Below are 25,251 nucleotides of genomic sequence, written 5' to 3'. Positions count from 1 at the left end.
GCCAGGTATCTCAAGCTAAGGCAGGGTTGAGCCTGGATTTTTCCTTGGATGGGTGAGCCACCTTGGAGTGCACAAGCAGGTTGTACTATTGAGCTGCTACATGGATTCTGCGGCGTTGCCTTCACCAACCAGCGCAGACTGCCACGGTGGCGAGATGTTAACTCCCTCGCCTGGTATACAGGAGGTCGTGGGTTCGATCCCCGACCCCTGACGCCTGCTGTATATTTGGAGTTTGCGTGCCTCTCTTACATCATCATCACGGTGGCTTGGAGATGTTAACTACCTCGCCAGGTATACAGGAGGTCGTGGGTTCGATCCCGACCCTGACGCCTGCTTTATATTTGGAGTTTACGTCTCTCTCATCATCATCACGGTGGCTTGGAGATGTTAACTACCTTGCCTGGTGTACAGGAGGTCGTGGTGGGTTCCATCCCGACCCTGACGCCTGCTGCTGTATATTTGGAGTTTGCGTGTCTCTCATCATCATCACAGTAGCTTGGAGATGTTAACGACCTCGCCTGGTATACAGGAGGTCGTGGTGGGTTCCATCCCGACCCTGACGCCTGCTGTATATTTGGAGTTTGCGTGTCTCTCTCATCATCATCATCACGGTGGCGTGGAGATGTTAACTCCCTCGCCTGGTATACAGGAGGTCGTGGGTTCGATCCCGACCCTGACGCCTGCTGTATATTTGGAGTTTACGTCTCTCTCATCATCATCACGGTGGCTTGGAGATGTTAACTACCTTGGCTGGTGTACAGGAGGTCGTGGTGGGTTCCATCCCGACCCTGACGCCTGCTGCTGTATATTTGGAGTTTGCGTGTCTCTCATCATCATCACAGTAGCTTGGAGATGTTAACGACCTCGCCTGGTATACAGGAGGTCGTGGTGGGTTCCATCCCGACCCTGACGCCTGCTGTATATTTGGAGTTTGCGTGTCTCTCTTTCATCATCATCACGGTGGCTTGGAGATGTTAACTACCTCGCCTGGTATACAGGAGGTCGTGGGTTCGATCCCGACCCTGACGCCTGATCATTATTTGGAGTTTACGTCTCTCTCATCATCACGGTGGCTTTGAGATGTTAACTACCTCGCCTGGTATACAGGAGGTCGTGATGGGTTCCATCCAGACCCTGACGCCTGCTGTATATTTGGAGTTTGCGTGTCTCACTCATCATCATCATCATGGTGGCTTGGAGATGTTAACTACCTCGCCTGGTATACAGGAGGTCGTGGGTTCGATCCCGACCCTGACGCCTGATCTATATTTGGAGTTTACGTCTCTCTCATCATCACGGTGGCTTTGAGATGTTAACTACCTCGCCTGGTATACAGGAGGTCGTGATGGGTTCCATCCAGACCCTGACGCCTGCTGTATATTTGGAGTTTGCGTGTCTCTCTTTCATCATCATCACGGTGGCTTGGATATGTTAACTACCTCGTCTGGTATACAGGAGGTCGCGGTGGGTTCCATCCCGACCCTGACGCCTGCTGTATATTTGGAGTTTGCGTGCGTTTCTCTCTGTCCGTGGTCGCGTGGATTTTTCTCTGGGTTCTCCGGCTTTTCCCTCCGCATTTAGAATCAACATTACGCGTTTAGAGTATTTGGTTGAGATACATTTCCACATGATGATAAGCCACTTCGTTGAGCTATGCTTTGTGTGATAGTCAGGTCGCTTCTGAGAAATAGCTACACACGGCTCAGTGGGGCATAACCTGGTCAAATAAAGAGTGTTTAGTTTTAGTTCGAAATATGGTCAAACAACTCCAATGACTGGACACAGTTTGGTGCGGCCTTCATTCATCGCTCTGTGCCATGTTCTGGGTCAACGACACCGGCAATCGTGGCCCTTCCATTTAGCTCTCCATCTGTGAGATTTCTTCAAGAACTCTTCATTAGATGCGCCCAGTTGCATCCAGTTGTTCAAATTCCATGCGTACTTAAGCCGCTGTCTGTCATGGATTTTTTTTGTACCTAGAATTTTTCTCTTGTCAAAATGTATTTATCAGTGTCTAGTTTTCTTTATTACGTGTCCAAGACGCAAATTAAGTGCATCTAGCACTGGGATTGATAAACGGACTAATTATATTTTAGATATTTTTATGAGGACTCTAGCCTATTTTGGATTTCAGTAACAAAAATATTGCTTGGTGGTGGACATATTCAGTGATCAAAGATGCACATTAGTAGCGGGCTTGTTGGTCTGTTTCTGTTGACCTCTTGGGGGTGCAAAAGACGAGTGAAATGTGCATGAAACAGCAACACGCTAACAGTTGTATGAATTGTAATACATGGGTGTGCGGTAAGGATGGGGTTTTTGAATGTTAAAATGTAATATTTTTGTATTTTACGTCAAATGTCAGGGATTTTTTTTTTAGGCAGTAACAGATCATTCACATTATTAATAATTTAAACCTAGCTTCGTGATAATAAATTGACATCACCTTATTGCATGGATACAAGTTTTGTCAGAAAACGTGATCTCACATTTTGGGTTTAAATCCAGGCCCGGTTTTTGGATTTTTTAATCGAATGAATCAACATTTTTTTTAATTCTTCCCCGAATGTATAGCTGTTGAGATGTGTACTGTATTGTAGATTTAAAACAGATTTCTAGATTTATATTAGTTTTCGTTTCTTTAAAACTGCTTTTATTGTTTAGTTTCTTGCCCTTCCCAGCACCTCCGATTATCATGGTTGGCTATATACTGTACGAAAGAAGTTCAACATATATGAGCACTGTGTGCATGTGATTTAAGCCGTCAGGTTAAGAGGAACCTGCTTTGTCTGCAGCGGTAGTATCTGGGAATTCTTGGGACTAAAGTGGTTGCAGCTATGAAAGTGTAACTGGGCCCAACAGCACATTGTGTCTGCATATCTGTGGCTACAGGGCTAGCCGTGAGGAATGCGGCTGTGACGTGTACCAGTGTAGACTTTGTGTGGCTGTGGGAGTTGCTTTTAGGCGAAGTCACGGAGAGTGGCTGTGCACATTGCAAAATCAAATAGTGGTTTGTTCTATAACGCGTGTTGTTGTTGTTGTTGTTTTCATTACGCGAATTTTATGTAACGCGACGAATGTATTAGGGAGCACTTTTTTCTATAACACTGATGCGAATGGGTTAAACCGCGTTGGAGTGAACGGAATTGCGTTGTGCGAGTAGGAATACGCGGTTGTGCGTACATCACACGAGGCGGGATGCTGCTGGATGATTCTAGATGCTACCCGCGTCCCGCAGTCTTTGTTCAGCCTGCGTACGCAGCTCACGTATTATCGCGGACTGTGCTTTGCCCTATATAATTTATTGCGACGCGATTTCAACTTAACGCGTTGTTCCTAAGGAACGAAACTACTACCGCGTTATAGGAGAACAGACTATTTTGAATGCAGCTTCCAGAAAATGAAGACGCCAGCTATTTGGACCTAAGGCATGCAAGGACAAGGCAGGGGGTAGGCAAAAGCACAATAATCGCCAAGCCTCGGCTTAGCCCCCATCCCCTTAGATGGTGATGCTGTTGGCCACCTCGCCAGGGCTTGGATAGGGATACTGACAGGGAGGGTTTGGTATTCCTGGATGACCTTAAGGGTCAGGATGAAGTCGCACCTCCGATTAGCATGGTTGGCTCTACGTAAGGTGCGAAAGAGGATCAACATCTTATCTTAAAGGAATGTATAAAGCGCCTTAATGAAGGCGCCTTAATCAAGGTGCTTTACAAAGAATTAACAACGGTACATATGAATGTAATGGTGGAAATGAGGTGAATGAAATGGATGAGAGGGAGCGATGGGGGAAAATCTGTGATGCGTGAATTCGGTGATAGCGAAGTTGATGACGGTAAAAGATGATGAATGGATTCAATGAATGGGGAACGAGTGATAGACATCTAATGAGAATATGAAGAGGGAAAAGTAATGGTGCTGGTTATGAGGGGGAGATTTAAGGGGTCGTGGTGTGAGCTACGGAAAATAAGTGAGTTTTGAGTGAGGAGCAGAAATTAGTGAACGAAGGTGACTTTTAAGTGGAGGGGGTAGTTTGTTCCAGTGAAGGAGGGCGAGTAGAGATTAAGAGCGAAAGCGTGGATTGAACGCAAGGAGGAACACAGAGAGACGGCAAAGACTGGGAATGTAGAAGGGGCGAGAAGGCGACACGTAGAAAGATACAAGAGTGGCAAGATACGGTGGGGGCAGGATCGTGAAGGGATTTGTGGACCAGGGTGAGGAATTTGAACAGGCAATGGTAGTATGAGAGGACAACACATACAAGTCCTCCCCACACTGTGGGAGTTATTTGACCAGATGTCACCACCCCCGGCTGGGTCAGTGTGCGTTGGTAAAGGTGAAGATCATGGAGTATTTGGCTGCTATACATTTCCACGTGATAAGCCACTTCGTTGAGCTATCATTTGTGGCCAGGTCGCTTTTGAAAAAAGAGCTACATAGCTCAGTGGGCCTTACCTGGTAAAATCTAAAATATTTTAGCTTTTTTATTCTTGGTTCTTTTGGTAAAGTCACGTAGTAGGGAAGTAATAAAATAATAAAAATAAAACATAATAAAACAATTCTCACGACGTTTCGGCCACAACGCAAGCAGCCGTCTTATCGACAGACATGTTCTTCACCTGAGGATGGCTGCTTGCGTTGTGGCCGAAACGTCGTGAGAATTGTTTTATGTTTTATTATTTTATTATTTCCCTACTACGTGACTTTACCGAAAGAACCAAGAAGATGAATCCCTGCAGTCACGAAAGCTTTAAATCGAAATTTATTTTAGCTTTATTGTTTGTGGGAGCATAGCAAGTATTGCACTACCGTCTGCTGCCCACCAAGAAATCCCGCAGCCGATAACAACATTTGGTGTGTGTGGCGATCACCCATTCAAGCATTATCCAGGCTCATCCTCTCCGCTTCTGAGACTTGACGAGATCGCGCACATTCCAGGCGATGTGGTTATCGGCTGTAAAGAGTAGCAGTGGAGAGTTTCGGTGTAGCTGCGAAGTGGTTGCAGTTCTAGGAACACATGTTAAGATGAAGCCGCACAGTATCTCTAGAAATGTAATTGAACAGTGGCTGGCAGGCAAAAAAAATGAAGCTGGCAGGATGGCTGCAGTGAGTGGGCACAGCAGTAGAAGGGAGCAGGAGATTGCGTGGCTGTAGTTGCTTGCTCATGCGCGTGCATTGCCCAGTGTCTGTTTTCATAGTCTTATCTACGTGTGCGCTCATGCACCCACCTTCCCAACGCGTATGCGCATTTGCACGCTCGCTCCTGCTGCCGCCACCGCACTTGCTTGCGTCCGTGCACTCACGCATGCACGTGTGCGCTTGTTGATACTTTGCTCTCATGCATCCCGACATTACATCGGTGCATTCGAGCGTGTGTGCACGCATCTGCCCGCCTACCAGCAAGCCAAACATGCACCTGGTTTATGTTCCATCCCTCGGGAGGTTCTCTCGTAGTAGAAATAACCTTACAGATGTCGCTCCTGAGTGTGGAAACGCGCCTAATGCACCGCAGCGGTGCCCTTAGCAAAATTCCTATAGTCGCCGGTTTCCGTATGACGTTTAAGTGGCGAGTCTGGAAACGCAAAACAGGTGGGTCTGCTGAAAATGCTTACGAACGAGTGTTCCGTCATCGCTTGATGATGATCTTCGTTGACGTTATCGCAGTCACTCGGCAGTGCAACGTTTCATTTGCTGGCATCGCCATATCTGACGTCACCTACTTTGTGACATTAACCACACGGCCCCCAGGCCACTTTTCACCGTTAAGATAGGGAAAAGCACGTTTGCTATGCCAGGCCGACCAAATTAAAAAGGGTAGATGTAACTGCGTATTAGGCCGAACAGTACACATATCTCTTCCAGAGCACATGACATCATTACTGAATAGGAAATAAATTGTTACGCAAAGTCGAGGACATTCACACACAGGAAAGCGTCAAGCCATGGACTAGATCGGAGGTCACTTAGAAGGAATATCGGAGCTAGTTCTGTGATGTCCATTTCTGTGGGGGCTGTTCTCAAACGCAAAGGATTGCACTGATCTGCAAGAGACCTGAATTAATTCTTCGTCTCAGATCATGACGCCGATGGCACGATGCACAGTAGTAGCTTCGCCAATCCCCTGCTGGATGAAGGCCTGCCCATGCCATGCTCGTAGGAGTTGTTTCACCATACTTCACCAGACTTGTCGGTGCGGATTTGTGGCGAGTGACATCTACTCGGGTGGCAGCGTTCATAGCGCGGTGCACGAACCACCCAATGTTACGTATTAACCCTTTCCTGTTATGATGATGTACATTCTAGATTTGAAGCTTTCGTCACTGCAAGGATTCATATTCTTAGGTTTTTTTCGGAAAAGTCACGTAGGTAAAAATTTAAAATTAATGAAAGTTAAATTAAAATTCAAATCACGACGTTTCGGAGGCAATTCAAGCCGCACCTTATCATAATAATAAAAACGGGGCCTACCGTGGCCCATCCCCCCCCCCTCAACCAGTATATATACGGGGTAGTATTTCTAGGAATTTATCATTTACTTGATACAGCTATCGTGCTGTGACGGTTCCACCTGAAGACGGAAGCTTGTGTTGCCTCCGAAACGTCGTGATTTTTATTTTATTTTTATTTTACTTTTATTAAATTTTAGTTTTTTACCTACGTGACTTGACCGAAAAAAGCTAAGAAGATGACGTACATGTTCGTCATCAAAACGAAACAATGGAAAGGACAAAATAAAATAACTTTATTGGTACCGAGGCTCCCACAAGGCCATGCGGGAGGGCGTGTGGCACAGTTTTTGCGCCAGCTATCGTAGGGTGTGGCGGTCGCGTCGCTATAGTTCTCTGCGGCGAGTACGACGTCTTTAAAAACTACTACGCCTCTCTGAATAAAATTAACGCTTGAGCCGCGTGCGCGTTCCGAGATTTGTGGGTTTGATCCTGATCTTAACGCCTAAAAATTTGGAGTTTGCATGTTCTCTCCGTGGTTGTGTGGATTTTTTTACGGGTCCCCTGGTTTTTCCCCACAACACATTTAGAAACATGCATTGAGATTATTTACATTATTTTGCTGCTATAAATGTCTAAATGATAAGACACTTTGTTGAGCTATCATTTGTGGCCAGGTCACTTTTGAAAAATAAGTTAATACCTCGGTGGGCTTTGCCTGGTAGGATGGGGATGGTTTAGTTTTAATTATATGTGTTTGGGTGATCTGTTTACCTTTCTTGTACTTTGCACTGCTGTCATGTTTTTGTATTGTTTGTTGTTGTTGTAACTTACCCCGTGCCGTTACTGGACACCTGTGAAAAAGATCTTCATAGCTCATCGAATCCCTCCAGCATAAATAAATATTCTGATTCTGAACTTGCAGATGTCTCGTAACAGTAAATGGGACGAATCGTAATTGCCAAATGGGGTTCCAAACCCAACGCCACCACTGTCGTCACCCCCCCCACCCCACCACCTCCCCTGCAGCACCGAACCCGACTGCCGCCATGCGCTAGTTTTAATTGTATGTGTTTGGGTGATCTGTTTACCTTTCTTGTACTTTGCACTGCTATCATGTTTTTGTATTGTTTGTTGTTGTTGTAACGTACTTACCCCGTGCCGTTACTGGACATCTGTGAAAAAGATCTTCATAGCTCATCGAATCCCTCCAGCATAAATAAATATTCTGATTCTGAACTTGCAAATGTCTCGTAACAATAAATGGGACGAATCGTAATTGCCAAATGGGGTCCCAAACCCAACGCCACCACTGTCATCACCCACCCCACCCCACCACCTCCCCTGCGTCACCGAACCCGACTGCCGCCATGCGCTAGTTTTAATTGTATGTGTTTGGGTGATCTGTTTACCTTTCTTGTACTTTGCACTGCTATCATGTTTTTGTATTGTTTGTTGTTGTAACGTACTTACCCCGTGCCATTACTGGACACCTGTGAAAAAGATCTTCATAGCTCATCGAATCCCTCCAGTATAAATAAATATTCTGATTCTGAACTTGCAGATGTCTCGTAACAGTAAATGGGACGAATCGTAATTGCCAAATGGGGTCCCAAACCCAACCCCCCCACCTCCCCTGCAGCACCGAACCCGACTGCCGCCATGCGCTACCTGGCCACAAAGTGCGTGCGTGAGCGCGACTCGGGCCCCAACTCGTGGCTGGAGCCGTGGGGGCCGGCGGCGTGCGTGAAGCTACGCGATCTGGACGAGGCGACGGAGCGCAGGATCGAGGCGAACCGCATCGTCTTCAGCATCCACATGCCCCACCCGGGACTGGAGATGAACGCCTGGTTCCAGTACCTGCTCGTCGTCCTCGAATTCGACATCCAGTACTGGAAACACAACCCCATCGGTACGCCCCCGCGGCTCGCCGTGCCCCGCCGTGCGTTTTCACGCGTGCGGTGTGTGTGTGTGTGTGGGTGCCGCGTCGGCGAGATGTTATCTCCCTCCTACTCTTAGGTTTTTTCGGTAAAGTCACGTAGGTAAAACATTTTAAATTGATAAAAGTTAAATAAAACAAATTAAAAAATTCACGACGTTTCGGAAGCAACACAAGCCTCCGTCTTCAGGTGGAACCGTCACAGCGTTGCTTCCGAAACGTCGTGAATTTTTTTATTTGTTTTATTTTACTTTTATTAATTTAAAATTTTTTACCTACGTGACTTTACCGAAAAAACCTAAGAGTATGAATCCTTGCAGTCACGAAAGCTTCAAATCTAGAGTTATCTCCCTCGTCTGGCATGCAGGAGGTCGTGGGTTTCAATCCCGACCCCCTGACGCCTGCTTTGTTTCTGGATATTCTTTGGTAGATTGAAAAATAAAAATAAAGCGAATAAATATCACGGCGTTTCGATCGCAACACAAGCGGTCGTCATCAGGCAAAGGAGTTGGCCTCTAAAGGCAACACTGTTTATAAAGGTTTGGAATGGACATAGCCCAAGTGTATCAGCAGCACCAACAATGCCAATGCAGCAGCACGAACATTGCCAATGCAGCAGCAATGCCAATGCAGCAGCAATGCCAATGCAGCAGCAATGCCAATGCAGCAGCAATGCCAATGCAGCAGCAATGCCAATGCAGCAGCAATGCCAATGCAGCAGCAATGCCAATGCAGCAGCAATGCCAATGCAGCAAAGGGCCGCCAAGAAATCCCTGCACCCCGCTGCACACGCCACACTGCTGACGGTGGAGGTTGATTGACAAGAAAACACAAGTCAGGTCATGACCCAAAGTGGTTATTGACATCTTTCCAATGATTGCCGAGTCTATTACTTTCCTCTCGGTTGAAATTGTCTGTGTGTATATGGATGGCTTCATGAACTAATCTTTGTTGGTAGCCAGTTGGCTTGCGCAAGTACCATCGTCTTAGAGAAATCAATTTCGCGTGAGCCAGCCGCATTAAAATAACGATCAGCCACGGCAGAAGTATTGGCGCTGCCGTGGTTCAGATCTGCCTCGTGTTCACGAACACGGTTTCGAGACACGTCGCTTAGTTTCCCAAATGTAACTGCTGCCGCAGATACAGCTTAGTTTGTAGACGCCGGGGTATTGCATGTCAGGAATCTTGTCCTTCACAGATGGGATCTGATCACGAATTTTATGTACCATGTTAAATCGGACCTGGATCTTGTGTTTGTTCATGATTTTGGAAATAATTTCCACAATCCTAATCATTTCCAAAATCCAAATCATTTCCAAAATCCAGCACGCCTACAATCTATACTCTTTGGTTCTTTCGGTAAAGTTACGTAGATGAAAAATAATAATGATAAAATGAAAGTAACTAAATTAAATTTAGATTTAAAGCTTCCGTGACTGCAGGGATTCATACTCTTGGTTCTTTTGGTAAAGTCACGTAGAAGGGAAATAATAAAATAAAATAAATATGAAACAATAAAAATTCTCACGACGTTTCGACTGCAATACAAGCAATCATCATCAGGTGTGAAATCCACAGCTGTTACCGAAAGAACCAAGAAAATAACTAAATTAAATCACGACGTTTCGGAGGCAACACAAGCTTCCGTCATCAGGTGGAACAGCCACAGCACAATTACGGTAGTGGATGTTAGCTACAGTAATTGTGAATATTCACTACAGTAATTCACTACAGTAATTGTTCCACCTGATGACGGAAGCTTGTGTTGCCTCCGAAACGTCGTGATTTAATTTAGTTATCTTCTTGGTTCTTTCGGTAAAGTCACGCTGTCTCCCAGACAGACCTGGTCTTCACCTGAGGACGGCTGCTTGCGTTGTGGCCGAAACGTCGTGAGAATTATTTTATGATGTTTTATTTTTATTATTTTATTATTTCCCTTCTACGTGATTTTACCGAAAGAACCAAGAAGATGAATCCCTGCAGTCACGAAAGCTTTAAATCGAAATTTAATTTAGTTACTTTCATTTTATTTTTATTTTTCACCTACGTGACTTTACCGAAAGAACCAAAGAGTATGGATCCTTGCAGTCACGGAAAGTTCAAATCTAGAAATACCCCTATAATCTGTTGAGGCTAGTACGGGGGATCTTTGTTTTGATTGTGGTTTAGCGGTTAGTGCACTCGGCTGCGAACTTGGTCAATTGACCTGCATTAGCCTAAATTTAACTTCAACATCATTTGCGCGAATCTTAAATATTCTATTCATACACGTTACAACTCGATGCATCTATTATAAGCGGACGAATTGAATTCAGCCGATCAATCGATGCATCGATGTAGGTTTTCACGGCTCGCTGTCTGAGAAATGCTCTTAAAATGGCCTTATAAAACTACTCTTCATACAGAAAAAAAGAGTAGCTTTTTAAGAGGTTTTCTCAATTTTTCGATTTAAAGCTTTCGTGACTGCAGGGATTCATCTTCTTGTTTCTTTCGGTAAAGTCACGTAGAAGGGAAGTAATAAAATAATAAAAATAAAACAAAATAATTCTCACGACGTTTCGGCCACAACGCAAGCAGCCGTCCTCAGGTGAAAACCAGGTCCGTCGAGGCGACAGAGTCTTAATGAGTCTGTTTCATCCTCAGGTGAAAACCAGGTCCGTCGAGGCGACAGAGTCTGAATGAATCTGTTTCATTCAGACTCTGTCGCCTCGACGGACCTGGTTTTCACCTGAGGACGGCTGCTTGCGTTGTGGCCGAAACGTCGTGAAAATTATTTTATTGTGTTTTATTTTTATTATTTTATTACTTCCCTTCTACGTGACTTTACCGAAAGAACCAAGAAGAGGTTTTCTCAAATTGATTGTATCGTCATTACAAGCCGGGCACGGAAAGGGGAGCGATTGGCAACGGCACAAGGGAGACTCGGTGCTATAGCGGCGTGATGTTGTGCGTGCCTGCCCAGTGGACAAGGCCGAGGTGACGCTGGAGGTGAAGATGGGGTACAAGGACAGCCACGCGGACAACTGGACCGAGCTGGCTCGCTCGGTGGAGCATCGGCGCCTCGACTGCCAATTCAGCCACACCATGGTGAGGTGTGGTGGGCAGTGGTGGTGATGGCGGTAGCCACCGACCCCCCCCCCCCCCCCGCCGTGTGACGTTCCGGCCTTAATCGGTGCTCGCGAATTGCATATGCCCCGATAGTCTGTTAAGGCTCTAAAGGTGGTGGTAATGGAGGTGGTGGCAATATTCTTAGGTTTTTTCGGTAAAGTCACGTAGGTTCCACCTGAAGACGGAAGCTTGCGTTGCCTCCGAAACGTCGTGATTTTTATTTTATTTTTTATTTTATTTTTTATTTTATTTTTATTTTTTATTTTACTTTTATTAATTTAAATTTTTTACCTACGTGATTTTACCGAAAAAACCTAAGAATATGAATCCTTGCAGTCACGAAAGCTTCAAATCTAGTGGTGGCAATAGTTGGCACAGTAGGGTGCACAGCTGGTGCATCTTGCCAGTAATTTCAATCGGTCAACCCACGGTAGTTGGGTCTGTCCCGTGACCTGTCGGCGAGCCTTCGACACGTCACGTGGCCTCAAAGTGCACCTGGCCTGGCACAGGTGCCGTGGTGACGTCACCGCCACTTAGTGGCGAATGGCGGTTGTTTTTGTTGTTGGTGATGGTGGCAGCGGTGGTGATAGTGATCATGATATTCAAAAAGATGAGAGGCACCTGCCTTGAAAGGAAGAGTTGGTGGATTATGTAGACGATTGTAAGACTCCCAAATCGGTCAACAGAGGGTGATGTTTCTGATGGAGACGATGGTGTTGGTGGTGTTAATGAATATGGTGGTGGCTGTTGTAAATGGTGGTGCCTGTGATGGAGATTGTGGGTTTTGTATTCGGGATGGAAGTGGTGATGGTAGTGGTTGATGGAGAAATTGTTTTATGTACGGGGAAGGTAGTTGCAATGATGGGGGCATAGTGCTGCTGGTGTCATGAATACAGTGTTGATGATAATGGTGGTGATTGCAGTGGTGGTGGTGGTGGTAATGGTTATGATGGTGGTGATGGAAATGCATGGTGGTTGTAATGGAGAAAGTGGGTGATTTATTAGTGGCTGATGGTCATGGGTAATGGAGGCAGTGATTAATGGGAGTGGTGTTTTTTTTATGGAGATGATGGTGGTGATGAAGGTGACTGGTGGCGGTACGGGAGCAAATGTAACGAAGTTGACGGTGATGGTTATGATGATGGTGATGTTGGCTGTGGCACCATTTGTGTTTGTGATTCAAGTGTTGGTTGTGATGAAGTTTTCTGTGGTTTTCAATGCTCTGCAACTAAGATAGAAAGCATTTACACATTATATCTGTCCGTTAAGCACGTCTGCTTTCGCGACCAATTTAATATCTGTCCGTTTGGTCGGCTGTCTGTAATGGGAGAGGCGCGCTAACTATTGTAAAGATGATCTAATATGAACAAAACTTCTAGTATAAAGTGCTGTTTCTATTAGAAAGTTGCCCTATATATATAAAAAAACAACTTTCCAAGGGAAATGGTTCCCCGAAAAACCTGGAGGCAAGATGCATCGCTAAAACGACATGCCCCGGCATTCCCGGCCAATGGAGGCGCGTTCTCACTGGCAAATCCGCTATCCCGAGCGCGATCTCTGCCGTTATTACCGGCAACTAAATACTCGCCGAGGACAAATGTACGTTGGAAACGGTCGCGCAATCCACGCGGCGTGCGCGTCAACATTTTTTTTCTCCCTCTCATCGCTGCCTCGCCCATCGTAACCAATCGCCGCCAATTTCGTCGTCGCCGTTTAGACGCCGGATAACGAGGGCCGCCTGTACGAGTGCGAGATGCTGCCGCTGCTGGAGCTGGGCTCCATCGGGCACAAGTATTACCTCGTCAACATGCGCCTGCCCACCAGCGAGCAGCGCAACATCAACATGGGCATCGGCAAGATCCTGGACATCAACCTCACGGTGCGCACAGCGCACGCCCAGGGGGATTGTGGGGGCGGGGGGGGTGGGGGGCGGCACGGGTTACGCCGGACGCTCTGCTTGTTTGGCACGTGTGACGTGGTCGTGGACGTTACAGGCGTCTCTGCCTTACGTTACGCGTGCTCTCGTCATATGTTCGTGATAACGCGATGGCCGGCGCATGTGCAAAAGTGTGGACCGTCGTGTAGACCACAACGTAGTCTGTGGTCACTAACAAACATTAGGCCAAGACAAAGATCCCCGTATAGCTTCAACAGGCTGTTGGGGCAAGTGCTGAAAGCCGGCACGGCACACGAGGGGGTGGGTGGCCAGCACCACGCCTGGCCGCCTTTGTCTCCCCAGTGGTGATGTTTACACACCGTACCAGGTACTTATTTGAGGCTGAGTCGACCTAGGGGAGGCCAAGGACCGGTTCAGATTTTCGTCAATGGTGTTGGCCTCGAGCGGAAATGCAACTGGGGTCGCTGGGTTCGTAGCGCTGCGCCCTAAATGCTGCACTACCCGCTCCCCACACACACACACGGACACGCGTCCCTACACATACAGTGCCCCTACCTGTGTGAGCCCACACACCAACACACAAACCAATACGCAGACCGGCACACTCCCAACGCATTAACCTACTTTCACACAAAGACATTAACCAAAAGCGCGCTGCGGTAATGTTGTATTCCTATTTTGGTTGTAACGGCGGTGGTGTTGCTGTGTAGTACTGCTGTTTTGTAGTTGTGGTTGCGATTATTATTATGATAGCTGTGGTATTGTGCTAATGTGTTGCTGTACTGTAGTTCTAGTAGTGCTGTATTGTAGTTGTGGTTGTGATTATTATTGTGATACCTGTGGTGGTGTTGTGCTAATGTGTTGCTGTACTGTAGTTCTAGTAGTACTGTATTGTAGTTGTGGTTGCGATTATTATTGTGATACCCGTGTTGTTGTGCTAATGTGTTGCTGTACTGTAGTTCTAGTAGTGCTGTATTGTAGTTGCGGTTGCGATTATTATTGTGATACCTATGGTATTGTGCTAATGTGTTGCTGTACTGTAGTTCTAGTAGTACTGTATTGTAGTTGTGGTTGCGATTATTATTGTGATACCCGTGTTGTTGTGCTAATGTGTTGCTGTACTGTAGTTCTAGTAGTGCTGTATTGTAGTTGTGGTTGCGATTATTATTGTGATACCTGTGGTGGTGTTGTGCTAATGTGTTGCTGTACTGTAGTTCTAGTAGTGCTGTATTGTAGTTGCGGTTGCGATTATTATTGTGATACCTATGGTATTGTGCTAATGTGTTGCTGTACTGTAGTTCTAGTAGTGCTGTATTGTAGTTGCGGTTGCGATTATTATCGTGATAGCTGCGCTGCTGCGCTGCTGTATTGTAGTTGCGGTTGCGATTATTATTAATGCGATACCTGCTGCGGGTGTTGTTGTTGTTGTGCTGCTGCATCGCTGCACATGCAGGGCATCCACCAGAACGGCGGCTTCACGCAAGTGTGGTTCGCCATGAAGACCTTCCTCACTCCGCTCGTGCTCGTCACCCTCGTCTGGTTCTGGAGGCGCCTGTCCCAGCTGGCCCGGCCGCCCGTGCTGCTCGAAAAGCAAGGGACCCTCGTTCCGCGCCTCCTGGACACGCACGCACACACAAGAAACAAACATTCTAGATTAGAAGTTTTCGTGACTGCAGGGATTCGTACTCTTTGTTTTTTTCGGTAAAGGCGCGTGGGTGAAAAATTTAAGTGAATGAAATCGCGACGTTTCGGAGGCAACACAAGCTTTTTTTGGAATTGCTGCTGCCTTTTGGCGTCATCTGGTCCAACACGATGTGAGACTAGGCTCTAAGAAAAGCTGTCTCTGGTGTGGACCAATCAACTTCAAGGACAGTGCATACATTATCAGAGTTGTGTTTTTTGTTTGCATTCCGACCGCAGGTATTGTGGTCAATGCAAACATGACTCCTTGTAAGAAATTAACCCGTAAAAACAAAGTTTTTCACTCTAAATCCTTTATATGCGTGGCGGCTAGAGTCCTCTCGTCCTCTGGCTTGAGATGGCTGCCACCTATGGGTCAGATGATTGTCTGCCAGCATTAAGCAATTGGTAATTAAATATTTAATTTTTTTCCCTAAACAGTGTCAAATTTTGGAAAAAAAATTTCACGAAAATTAATTGTTACGCACAACGAGTCTGTGTGGAAAATGTCAGCTCGATTGGATCACGGGAAGTGGTTAAAAAACGACCGAAAGATTTGCACGGTCGTAAGCAAGCAAGCACGCAAGCACGCAAGCAAGCAAGTGAACTTAATATAGAGGATTTTAAAAAGGTGTCAGTTTTGTTGCCAGATGAGAGGGTAAAAAAACAATTATCATATTTTGCTACTGGCAAAGGAGGTTCCAATGGAACAAGGTGCTCATTTACTATTTTTATTTGACCGGGGTAAGGCACACTTGAGCGACCTGGGTATCACTAATGATAGCTCAAAACGAATTGGGCTTATCTCGTGTGAAATCTCCAGCAGTAGTCAAATACTCTACAAACGTGCACGTATTATAATTGTTTTTTTACCCTTTTATCTGGCAACAAAACTAACACCTTTTTTACGAGGAGTCATGTTTGCATAGACCACAATACCTGCAGTCATAATGCAAACAAAAAACACAACTCTGATAATGTATGCACTGTCCTTGAAGTTGATTGGTCCACACCCGAGACAGCTTTCCTTAGAGCCTAGTCTCACATGGTGTTGGACCAGATGACGCCAAAAGGCGCACAACTCAAAGACAATGCACCATCAGAGTATGAGAGCTTGGAGTAAGCATTTACACCATTGGAACCTCATTTGCCAGTAAAAAATATGATAATTGGTTTTTTACCCTTTTATCTGGCAACAAAACTGACACCTTTTTTACGAGGAGTCATGTTTGCATAGACCACAATACCCGCAGTCATAATGCAAACAAAAAACATAACTCTGATAATGTATGCACTGTCCTTGAAGTTGATTGGTCCACACCCGAGACAGCTTTCCTTAGATTCTAGATTTGAAGCTTTCGTGACTGCAAGGATTCATATTCTTAGGTTTTTTTGGTAAAGTCACGTAGGTAAAACATCAAAATTAATAAAAAATAATAAAATAAAATAAAAATCACGACTTTTCGGAGGCAACACAAGTCTCCGTCATCAGGTGACGGTCCCACCTGATGACGGAGACTTGTGTTGCCTCCGAAACGTCGTGATTTTTATTTTATTATTATTTTTATTAATTTTGATGTTTTACCTACGTGACTTTACCGAAAAAACCTAAGAATATAGCTTTCCTTAGAGCCTAGTCTCACATGGTGTTGGACCAGATGACGCCAAAAGGCGCACAACTCAAAGACAATGCACCATCAGAGTATGAGAGCTCGGGGTAAGCATTTACACTATTGGAACCTCATTTGCCAGTACAAAATATGATAATTGGTTTTTTACCCTTTTATCTGGCAACAAAACTGACACCTTTTTTACGAGGAGTCATGTTTGCATAGACCACAATACCCGCAGTCATAATGCAAACAAAAAACATAACGTATTGCTTTGGCCGCCTGCAGGATGATCTTGGCGCTGGGCGTATCGATGACGATGATTAACCTCCCTCTGGAGTGGCTCTCCGTGGGGCTCAACTGGACGTGGATGCTGCTGTTTGGAGACATCCGTCAAGGCTTGTTCTACGTCGTGCTGCTTTCCTTCTGGATCATCTTCTGCGGGGAGCACCTCATGGTGAGCGACCGAGACGGAGAGAGGCGAGGGAGGGGGAGGAACGCCTTCAGCGTAACGATTTCTTGATTTAAAATCTGATGAATCGACTCGCTGCGGCATGCATCAGGCGTGAAAATACGCACGCGCCGTCCGCTTGATGGCGGACGTTTAAAGATCCCACGGCGGCGTTTGTACGAGCAGTCGGCCACTGCGTGCCGGCGTCGTGGTTAAAACTTTTTCCAAATTTGAAAAGGGACCTGCAAATTTCGATTTAAAGCTTTCGTGACTGCAGGGATTCATCTTCTTGGTTCTTTCGGTAAAGTCACGTAGAATGGAAATAATAAAATAATAAAATAAAACATTATAAAATTATTCTCACGACGTTTCGGCCACAACGCAAGCAGCCGTCCTCAGGTGAAGACCAGGTCTGTCGGGGAGACAGCGTCTGAATAAAACAGCACCTGAGGACGGCTGCTTGCGTTGTGGCCGAAACGTCGTGAGAATCATTTTATTATGTTTTATTATTTCCATTCTACATGACTTTACCGAAAGAACCAAGAAGATGGACCTGCAAATTGTTCGTTTGGGAACGTGCACGGCAGCGATTCGCTCCCTACTTGCGAGGACTTGGAAGGACCCTCTGGAGAAAGAGTCGTGAGACTCCGTGAGGCTTCGGTAAACAAACAAACGTGATGATGGTATTCTTGGTTCTTTCGGTAAAGTCGTCATGTCGTAGAAGGGAAATAATAAAATAATACAAATATAAAACAATAAAAAATTCTCACGACGTTTCGACTGCAACGCAAGCAATCATCATCAGGTGGGAAATCCACAGCAAGAAAATAAAAAATAATAAAAAATAATTTTCTTGCTGTGGTTTTCACACCTGATGATGATTGCTTGTGTTGTGTTACTTTTTTATTGTTTTATATTTTTATTATTTTATTATTTCCCTTCTACGTGACTTTACCGAAAGAACCAAGAATATGAATCCCCTGCAGTCACGAAAGCTTTAAATCGAAATTTAAGCATGATGATGATGATAATGCAACAAATGGTGACTCTATAGCAGACTTCACTTGATGGGATCTCAGAGGTACGTATGTTCATGTCCACTTCTGTAAGCTGTCATTGAACACACAACGTTGCACTCCTCTGCGTGAGCTCTGAATGGATATTTCTTACTACAACACGGCATGGATAGCACCGTGGAGATAACATTTGTGGGGGGGGAGGAATTGAAAAAATTAAGCAAAAGCTAAATAGGTTGATTTATAAAAATAAACTTTAACATGTAGCCACTCTAAAGGGTTGGTCACACACCGTTCCCTTGTTTGTGGTGTCCCAGCCCTGGTAGGTTCTTGCTAACAGCGCTTGCTGCAACAGTTTGTTGGGCAAAATGTATCTGTGTTGAACTTCTTTCACACCGTATGTAGCCAGCCTTGCTAAATGTGGGACCTTTTTCTTGTGCGTGTGTGTGCGTGTAGCGGTAAACGCACTGCTCTATGAACCCGGCGACCCGAGTTCGATTCACGCTCACGGCTCACACCAGTGACGATTGTTTGAACCGATCCTGGGCCTTTCCTAGGTCGACTCGGCCTCAAATGAGAACCTGGTTTGGTGTGTAAACGTCACCACTAGGGAGACAAAGGCAGCCAGCCGGGGTGTGGTGCTGGCCACCCCACCCCCCTAGTATGCCATACTAGGCTTTATCGGTGCGCGCTAACAGGTCTTGTCTAAACAGTCTGTTACAGTCTAGATTTGAAGTTTTTTTGACGGCAGGGATCCATACTCTTTGGTTCTTTCGGTAAAGTCACGCCCACTTCAACAATTGTTTCTTGCTGTGGTTGTCCCACCTGATGACGGATGCTTGTTTTGCGATCGAAACGTCGCGATTTAATTTATTTTATTTTATACCCACGTGACTTTACCGAAAGCCTGTTACAGGCTATACGGGGGTATCTTTGTTGTGTTACCAGTGACGAATGTATGAAACGGTCTTGGGCCTAACCTAGATCAACTCGGCCTCAAATGAGAACCTGGTTTGGTGTGTAAACGTCACCACTAGGGAGACAAAGGCGGTCGGGACGTAGTGCTGGTAACCCACTCCCTCCTCGTGTGTCGTGCCGGGCTTTGTAGGTCTCAACTTAACAGCACTTAAATTTCGATTTAAAGCTTTCGTGACTGCAGGTATTCATCATCTTGGTTCTTTCGGTAAAGTCACGTAGAAGGGAAGTAATAAAATAATACAAATAAAACATAATAAAATAATAAAACATAATAAAATAATTCTCACGACGTTTCGGCCACAACACAAGCAGCCGTCCTCAGGTGAAGAACAGGTCTGTCGGGGAGACAGCGTCTGAAACGTCGTGAGAATTGTATTTTATTATGTTTTATTTTTATTATTTTATTACTTCCCTTCCACGTGACTTTACTGAAATAACCAAGAAGATTAACAGCACCTGCCCCCAACGGTCTGTGATTGGTGTCTTTGTCTTTGTTGTTCAGGACCAGACTCAGAGAAACCGCCTTGGAGTTTACTGGAAACAAGTGGGAGCCATCGCCTTCGGATCCCTGTCCCTGTTCATCTTCGACATGTGTGAAAGGTGCCACCACTCCCCCCCACCCCTCCACCGTCAGCCGACGTACGTTCTCTACGCAACCTTTCGACCGCTCGTTTTCGTCGGGAGTCAATCTCCCAAACTTTACTGGGCCTTACAAATCCCTTCCAGCGCTGCGCGATTCAAATTGCCGTGCTCAATTCACACAGCGCTCTTTCAGCGATTTGCCTCGTGTGTCTGTGTGTATATACAGTACAACCTTTGATTGCGAGTAACTTGGTCTGCGAATGTTTTGCAAGAAGAGCAAATTTTTTAATAAATATGAATTTGATAAACGAGCGAGGTCTTGCAATACGAGCAGTACGTACAGTATACACTTTGTCTGCCGAGCGTCACGTGATCACAACTGATGTAAGAGTGCTTTGGAATTACAAACACGTTTCTGGAACGAATTATGCTCGCAATCCAAACTTTTACTGTCCATGGCCAACAAACTGTGCAGGTTTTTTTGCAATCCCTTGTTCTGAGAGTTTGAGGATCCGTAGACACACACAACTGCACGACGGCCGTGTCTACCTCTCGTCGGCTACGCTTTCGGCAACAACAAAAAACTTTCGGAGCTCGGGCGTTTTTTTTCCTCTTGGTCCTTGACCATTAAAGTTCAAAGGTCATTTATTAGGTGTAGCCCTGTGAGCCATTCGGCTCTTGAATCGGGTGCAACCGCAACAAACAAAAAAACATGAACAAGAAAACATCTTAAAGTGACTGTGCAAACAGAAAATCCAAGAAAAGACAGCAAAATATTGCAGAAAAATCACCGGACACCAACCCTGTGCAAATATCCCAGTGGGATGCAAGTCAAACAACAACAACAACCACAAGACAACTTAGATTAAGGCCATCAGTCTAACTCTGTACTACAACAAACAAACATGGCCAAACCAAAAAACTTTTCGAAAATCACCAAAATAAAGCCATAAAAGCAATGAAACAGTGGTCATAGGAACTGTGACCGAATTTTCACAATAAACGACATAAACAACATGTACTACCAAACTCTGCAGCCATAGCTGGCTGCACGAGTCACTCCACAACAGCAGGAGCATCAGTCGAAGTATCAACATTTTTCAATGCACCTTTAAGATCAGCGCACTAAATCAAAACACAGATCATACTTTGCATTAGATTTGGAACTCTGTGTCCCGGGAAGAACCAGCTGCGCCTGACCACTCTAGATTCTCCTATTTCAGAAAGAAATAAAGCTCAAAAAACCTACTTATTTTCCACGACATGTTTTGATAAACTTGAGATGTTTTTTATATACTTTTTTTTTACAGTACGGTGCTCTAAAGCCCCTTAGTTTGGTCTGCTGCGCCTTATAAAAACGTAAATAATGATAACTACTAGATCCTTTGGTAGATGATTTGCCTGAGGTGTTCTCTAGATTCTCCTATTTCAGAAAGAAATAAAGCTAAAAAAACCTACTTATTTTCCACGACATGTTTTGATAAACTTGAGATGTTTTTTATATACTTTTTTTTTACCGTACGGTGCTCTAAAGCCCCTTAGTTGGGTCTTCTGTGCCTTATAAAAAACGTAAATAATGATAACTACTAGATCCTTTAGTAGATGATTTGCCTGGGGTGTTCGTGCAACGAAGGGCAGGTTTTTTCGTGGACTGCATCAGGGTTATATTAAACTGGCGGCCTGCCGGGAAGATGTAATCCGCAGAGGCTTTTGAGCCGTCGAAAAACGCGGCTCGCCGTGCCAAAACATTTCAAATGGGTGGGATGAGAGAGAAGAATGAACAACAGAGAGAGCCGAGTGGCCATTTCATTACGGACGTTATGGTGTCATGACACCAGGGAGGGACAGGTCAGAGATGTACAGTCTGTTTCTCCTATAACGCAGGACTAGTTGCCTTCCCGAAGAACACCGTGTCATGGAAAAATTACGTTATGTATGTATACAAAAGGGAAATTGTTCATTTGGGAACGTGCACGGCAGCGATTCGCTCCCTACTTGCGAGAACTTGAAAGGACCCTCTGGAAAAAGAGTCGTGAGACTCTGTGAGGCTTCGGTAAACAAACAAACGTGATGATGGTATTTTTGGTTCTTTTGGTAAATTCGTCACGTCGTAGAAGGGAAATAATAAAATAATACAAATATAAAACAATTAAAAATTCTCACGACGTTTCGACTGCAACGCAAGCAATCATCATTAGGTGGGAAATCCACAGCAAGAAAATAAAAAATAATTTTCTTGCTGTGTGTCTGTTCTAAATGTTTAGCATACTTCCCAACATGCAACAGACTTGAAATGTGGCATGTGGGTAGCTTCCAGACTGTACACAATGCAGAAAGTATACAAATAGACTTTTGTATTTTGTGGGGGGGGGGGCACAATGTGTATACTTTGCACGGCAAGTGAGCGGTGACGTCACACCTGTGGTGTGTGCGTGTGCGGGGAGCGGTGGTGTAGCGGTTAGTGCGTCGAATTATGAAGCCGGTGACCCGAGTTCGATTCCCGCTCACAAGCAACATTGGTGATGAATATCTGAACCAATCCCAGGCCTCCCCTAGGTCGACTCGGCCTCAAATGAGTACCTGATCCTGTGTGTAAACAAAGGTGGTCGGGCGTGGCGCTGTGGCCACTCTCATGTGCTGTGCAGGCCTTCATATGTGCTCGCTCACAGCACTTGGCCAAACAGTTTGTTAAGGCTATATAGGTGGGGGGGGGGGATCTTTGTCTTTGTGTGTGCATGTGTACCTGCATGTTTTGTGTGTGTGTAAAGTGTGGGGGATGGGATGGTCCTCTCTGTGTGTGCATGTGTACCTGCATGTTTTGTGTGTGTGTAAAGTGTGGGGGGGGGGGTCTTTGTCTTCTCTCTGTGTGTGCATGTGTACCTGCATGTTGTGTGTGTGTGTAAAGTGTGTGGGGGGGATGGTCCTCTTTGTGTGTGCATGTGTACCTGCATGTTGTGTGTGTGTGTAAAGTGTGGGGTATGGTCCTCTTTGTGTGTGCATGTGTACCTGCATGTTTTGTGTGTGTGTAAAGTGTGGGGGGGGGGGGTCTTTGTCTTCTCTCTGTGTGTGCATGTGTACCTGCATGTTGTGTGTGTGTGTAAAGTGTGTGGGGGGGATGGTCCTCTTTGTGTGTGCATGTGTACCTGCATGTTGTGTGTGTGTGTGTAAAGTGGTGGGGGGGGATGGACCTCTCTGTGTGTGCATGTGTACCTGCATGTTTTGTGTGTGTGTAAAGTGTGGGGGATGGTCCTCTTTCTGTGTGCATGTGTACCTGCATGTTTTGTGTGTGTGTAAAGTGGTGGGGGGGGATGGACCTCTCTGTGTGTGCATGTGTACCTGCATGTTTTGTGTGTGTGTAAAGTGTGGGGGATGGTCCTCTGTGTGTGCATGTGTACCTGCATGTTTTGTGTGTGTGTAAAGTGGTGGGGGGGGATGGACCTCTCTGTGTGTGCATGTGTACCTGCATGTTTTGTGTGTGTGTAAAGTGTGGGGGATGGTCCTCTCTGTGTGTGCATGTGTACCTGCATGTTTTGTGTGTGTGTGTAAAGTGTGGGGGATGGTCCTTTTTGTGTGTGCATGTGTACCTGCATGTTGTGTGTGTGTGTAAAGTGGTGGGGGGGGATGGTCCTCTCTGTGTGTGCATGTGTACCTGCATGTTGCGTGTGTGTGTAAAGTGGTGGGGGGGTCTTTGTCTCTGTGTGTGCATGTGTACCTGCATGTTTTGTGTGTGTGTGTAAAGTGTGGGGGATGGTCCTCTGTGTGTGCATGTGTACCTGCATGTTTTGTGTGTGTGTAAAGTGGTGGGGGGGGGATGGACCTCTCTGTGTGTGCATGTGTACCTGCATGTTTTGTGTGTGTGTAAAGTGTGGGGGATGGTCCTCTCTGTGTGTGCATGTGTACCTGCATGTTTTGTGTGTGTGTGTAAAGTGGTGGGGTATGGTCTTCTTTGTGTGTGCAGAGGCGTGCAGTTGACGAACCCATTCTACAGCATCTGGGCCACGGAAACCGGAAGCCACCTGGCTGTATCCTTGACAACGGCTGGACAATTGCCCCGGCCTTGCAGGGCAGTGCGCGTTCGTCTAAGGGCTGTGTGCGTTTGGGCGCGTTAACAAACACGCACCGACCACCAATCAAACACCAGGTTCATGCCAATCTTCCTCTGAGCCGAGCACTTAGCATTGTCCTTGAAACTGATGTAGATGCTCACCCCGGGCCCTCGTTACTTTGATAGTGGCGTCGTCTTTGAGCTGTGTACGCCTTTTGGCGTCATCTGGTCGAATACCAATTGGGTCGAGGCTCTAAGAAAAGCTGTCTCGGGTGTGGACCAATCAATTTCAAGGACAGTGCATACATTATCAGAGTTGTGTTTTTTGTTTGCATTCCAGCCGCAGGTATTGTGGTCAATGCAAACATGACTCCTTGTAAAAAAAAGGTGTCAGTTTTGTTGCCAGATAAAAGGGTAAAAAAACAATTATCATATTTTGCTACTGGCAACGGAGGTTCCAATGGTGTAAATTCTTGCCCCGAGCTCTCATACTCTGATGGTGCGTTGTCTTTGAGTTGTGCGCCTTATGGCATCATCTGGTCCAACACCATGTGAGACTAGGCTCTAAGAAAAGCTGTCTCAGGTGTGGACCAATCAGTTTCAAGGACAGTGCATACATTATCAGAGTTGTGTTTTTTGTTTGCATTCCGACCGCAGGTATTGTGGTGAATGCAAACATGACTCCTTGTAAAAAAAAAAAGGTGTCAGTTTTGTTGCCAGATAAAATGGTTAAAAAAACAATTATCAAAGTTGTATTAATTTATCCAAGATTGCCTCACCATATCTGGACACACGCCTGAAAGTGTCCTGAATTTGGTATATTTGGCCAATTCCTTGTCATCGAGAAGCAGTGTTAAGTGTGCGAGCAAACTTGGAGTACACGAAGAAAACTCGAGCATAGGAGTGGACAGCACTGACCCATTCTCGAATCCGCTCGCTGTAATTACCGTCTGCCGGTGCTCTGTCACTCCGCCCGGCTCCATGTCAAAAGCACCAACTTCGCGTATGAAAGGGTTGCGATTTCAAAATCCAGGTGTGGTACTGCACCTCGCACCGCCAGGTGTCCCTTGTTAAACAATCGACTCGCCTCGTTGCGTTCTCACCTGGTTATACGTTTCAGGTACGTGTGTGCGGCGTGGAATGTGACGTTGCTTAGGGCGCGTTATGCCATGTGTGTCCTGGAAAGTAACTTGACTCTGAAATGAACACTGCTTGGGGTCTCGTGTCTGTACAGCCCGTAACCGCATCCCTTGCAGTGTAACTGCAGGTCACTCCGTTTTACTGGTAGGAACCTCCTGGTTCCACCAGCCCACAGGGGATGATTGTGTCCGTCCGTCCGTCGTGCATCCAAAAATGGGAGGGGTGGGGCTGGTTGGAGAGGGGAGGGTGGGGAGGGAGGGGCTGGGTGGGGAGGGTGGGGCTGGGTGGGGAGGGGCTGGGTGGGGCTGGGTGGGGGGTGGGCTGGGTGGGGAGGGTGAGGCTGGGTGGGGAGGGTGAGG

General features: G+C 45.9%; 1 protein-coding gene across 2 annotated transcripts in view; it reads left to right on the top strand.

The window, feature by feature from the left end:
• WLS (Wnt ligand secretion mediator) overlaps window positions 1-25,251 on the top strand; it is a 39,762-nt gene that overhangs the window by 3,306 nt on the left and 11,205 nt on the right. For both annotated transcript variants that reach the window (XM_078592723.1, XM_078592722.1), the window contains exons 3-9: window positions 8,089-8,358; window positions 11,348-11,472; window positions 13,211-13,372; window positions 14,844-14,980; window positions 16,969-17,137; window positions 19,628-19,725; window positions 23,666-23,729. In XM_078592723.1, coding sequence (XP_078448849.1) covers window positions 8,089-8,358; window positions 11,348-11,472; window positions 13,211-13,372; window positions 14,844-14,980; window positions 16,969-17,137; window positions 19,628-19,725; window positions 23,666-23,729 — 1,025 coding nt within the window. The remainder of the gene's footprint in view (window positions 1-8,088; window positions 8,359-11,347; window positions 11,473-13,210; window positions 13,373-14,843; window positions 14,981-16,968; window positions 17,138-19,627; window positions 19,726-23,665; window positions 23,730-25,251) is intronic.

The sequence above is a fragment of the Lampetra planeri genome, chromosome 3 (genome assembly GCF_965212315.1).
Source record: "Lampetra planeri chromosome 3, kcLamPlan1.2.h2, whole genome shotgun sequence".
Taxonomy (NCBI): Eukaryota; Metazoa; Chordata; class Hyperoartia; order Petromyzontiformes; family Petromyzontidae; genus Lampetra; species Lampetra planeri.
The sequence above is the reverse complement of the archived record's forward strand: the minus strand, read 5'-3'. Positions and strand labels throughout refer to the sequence as shown.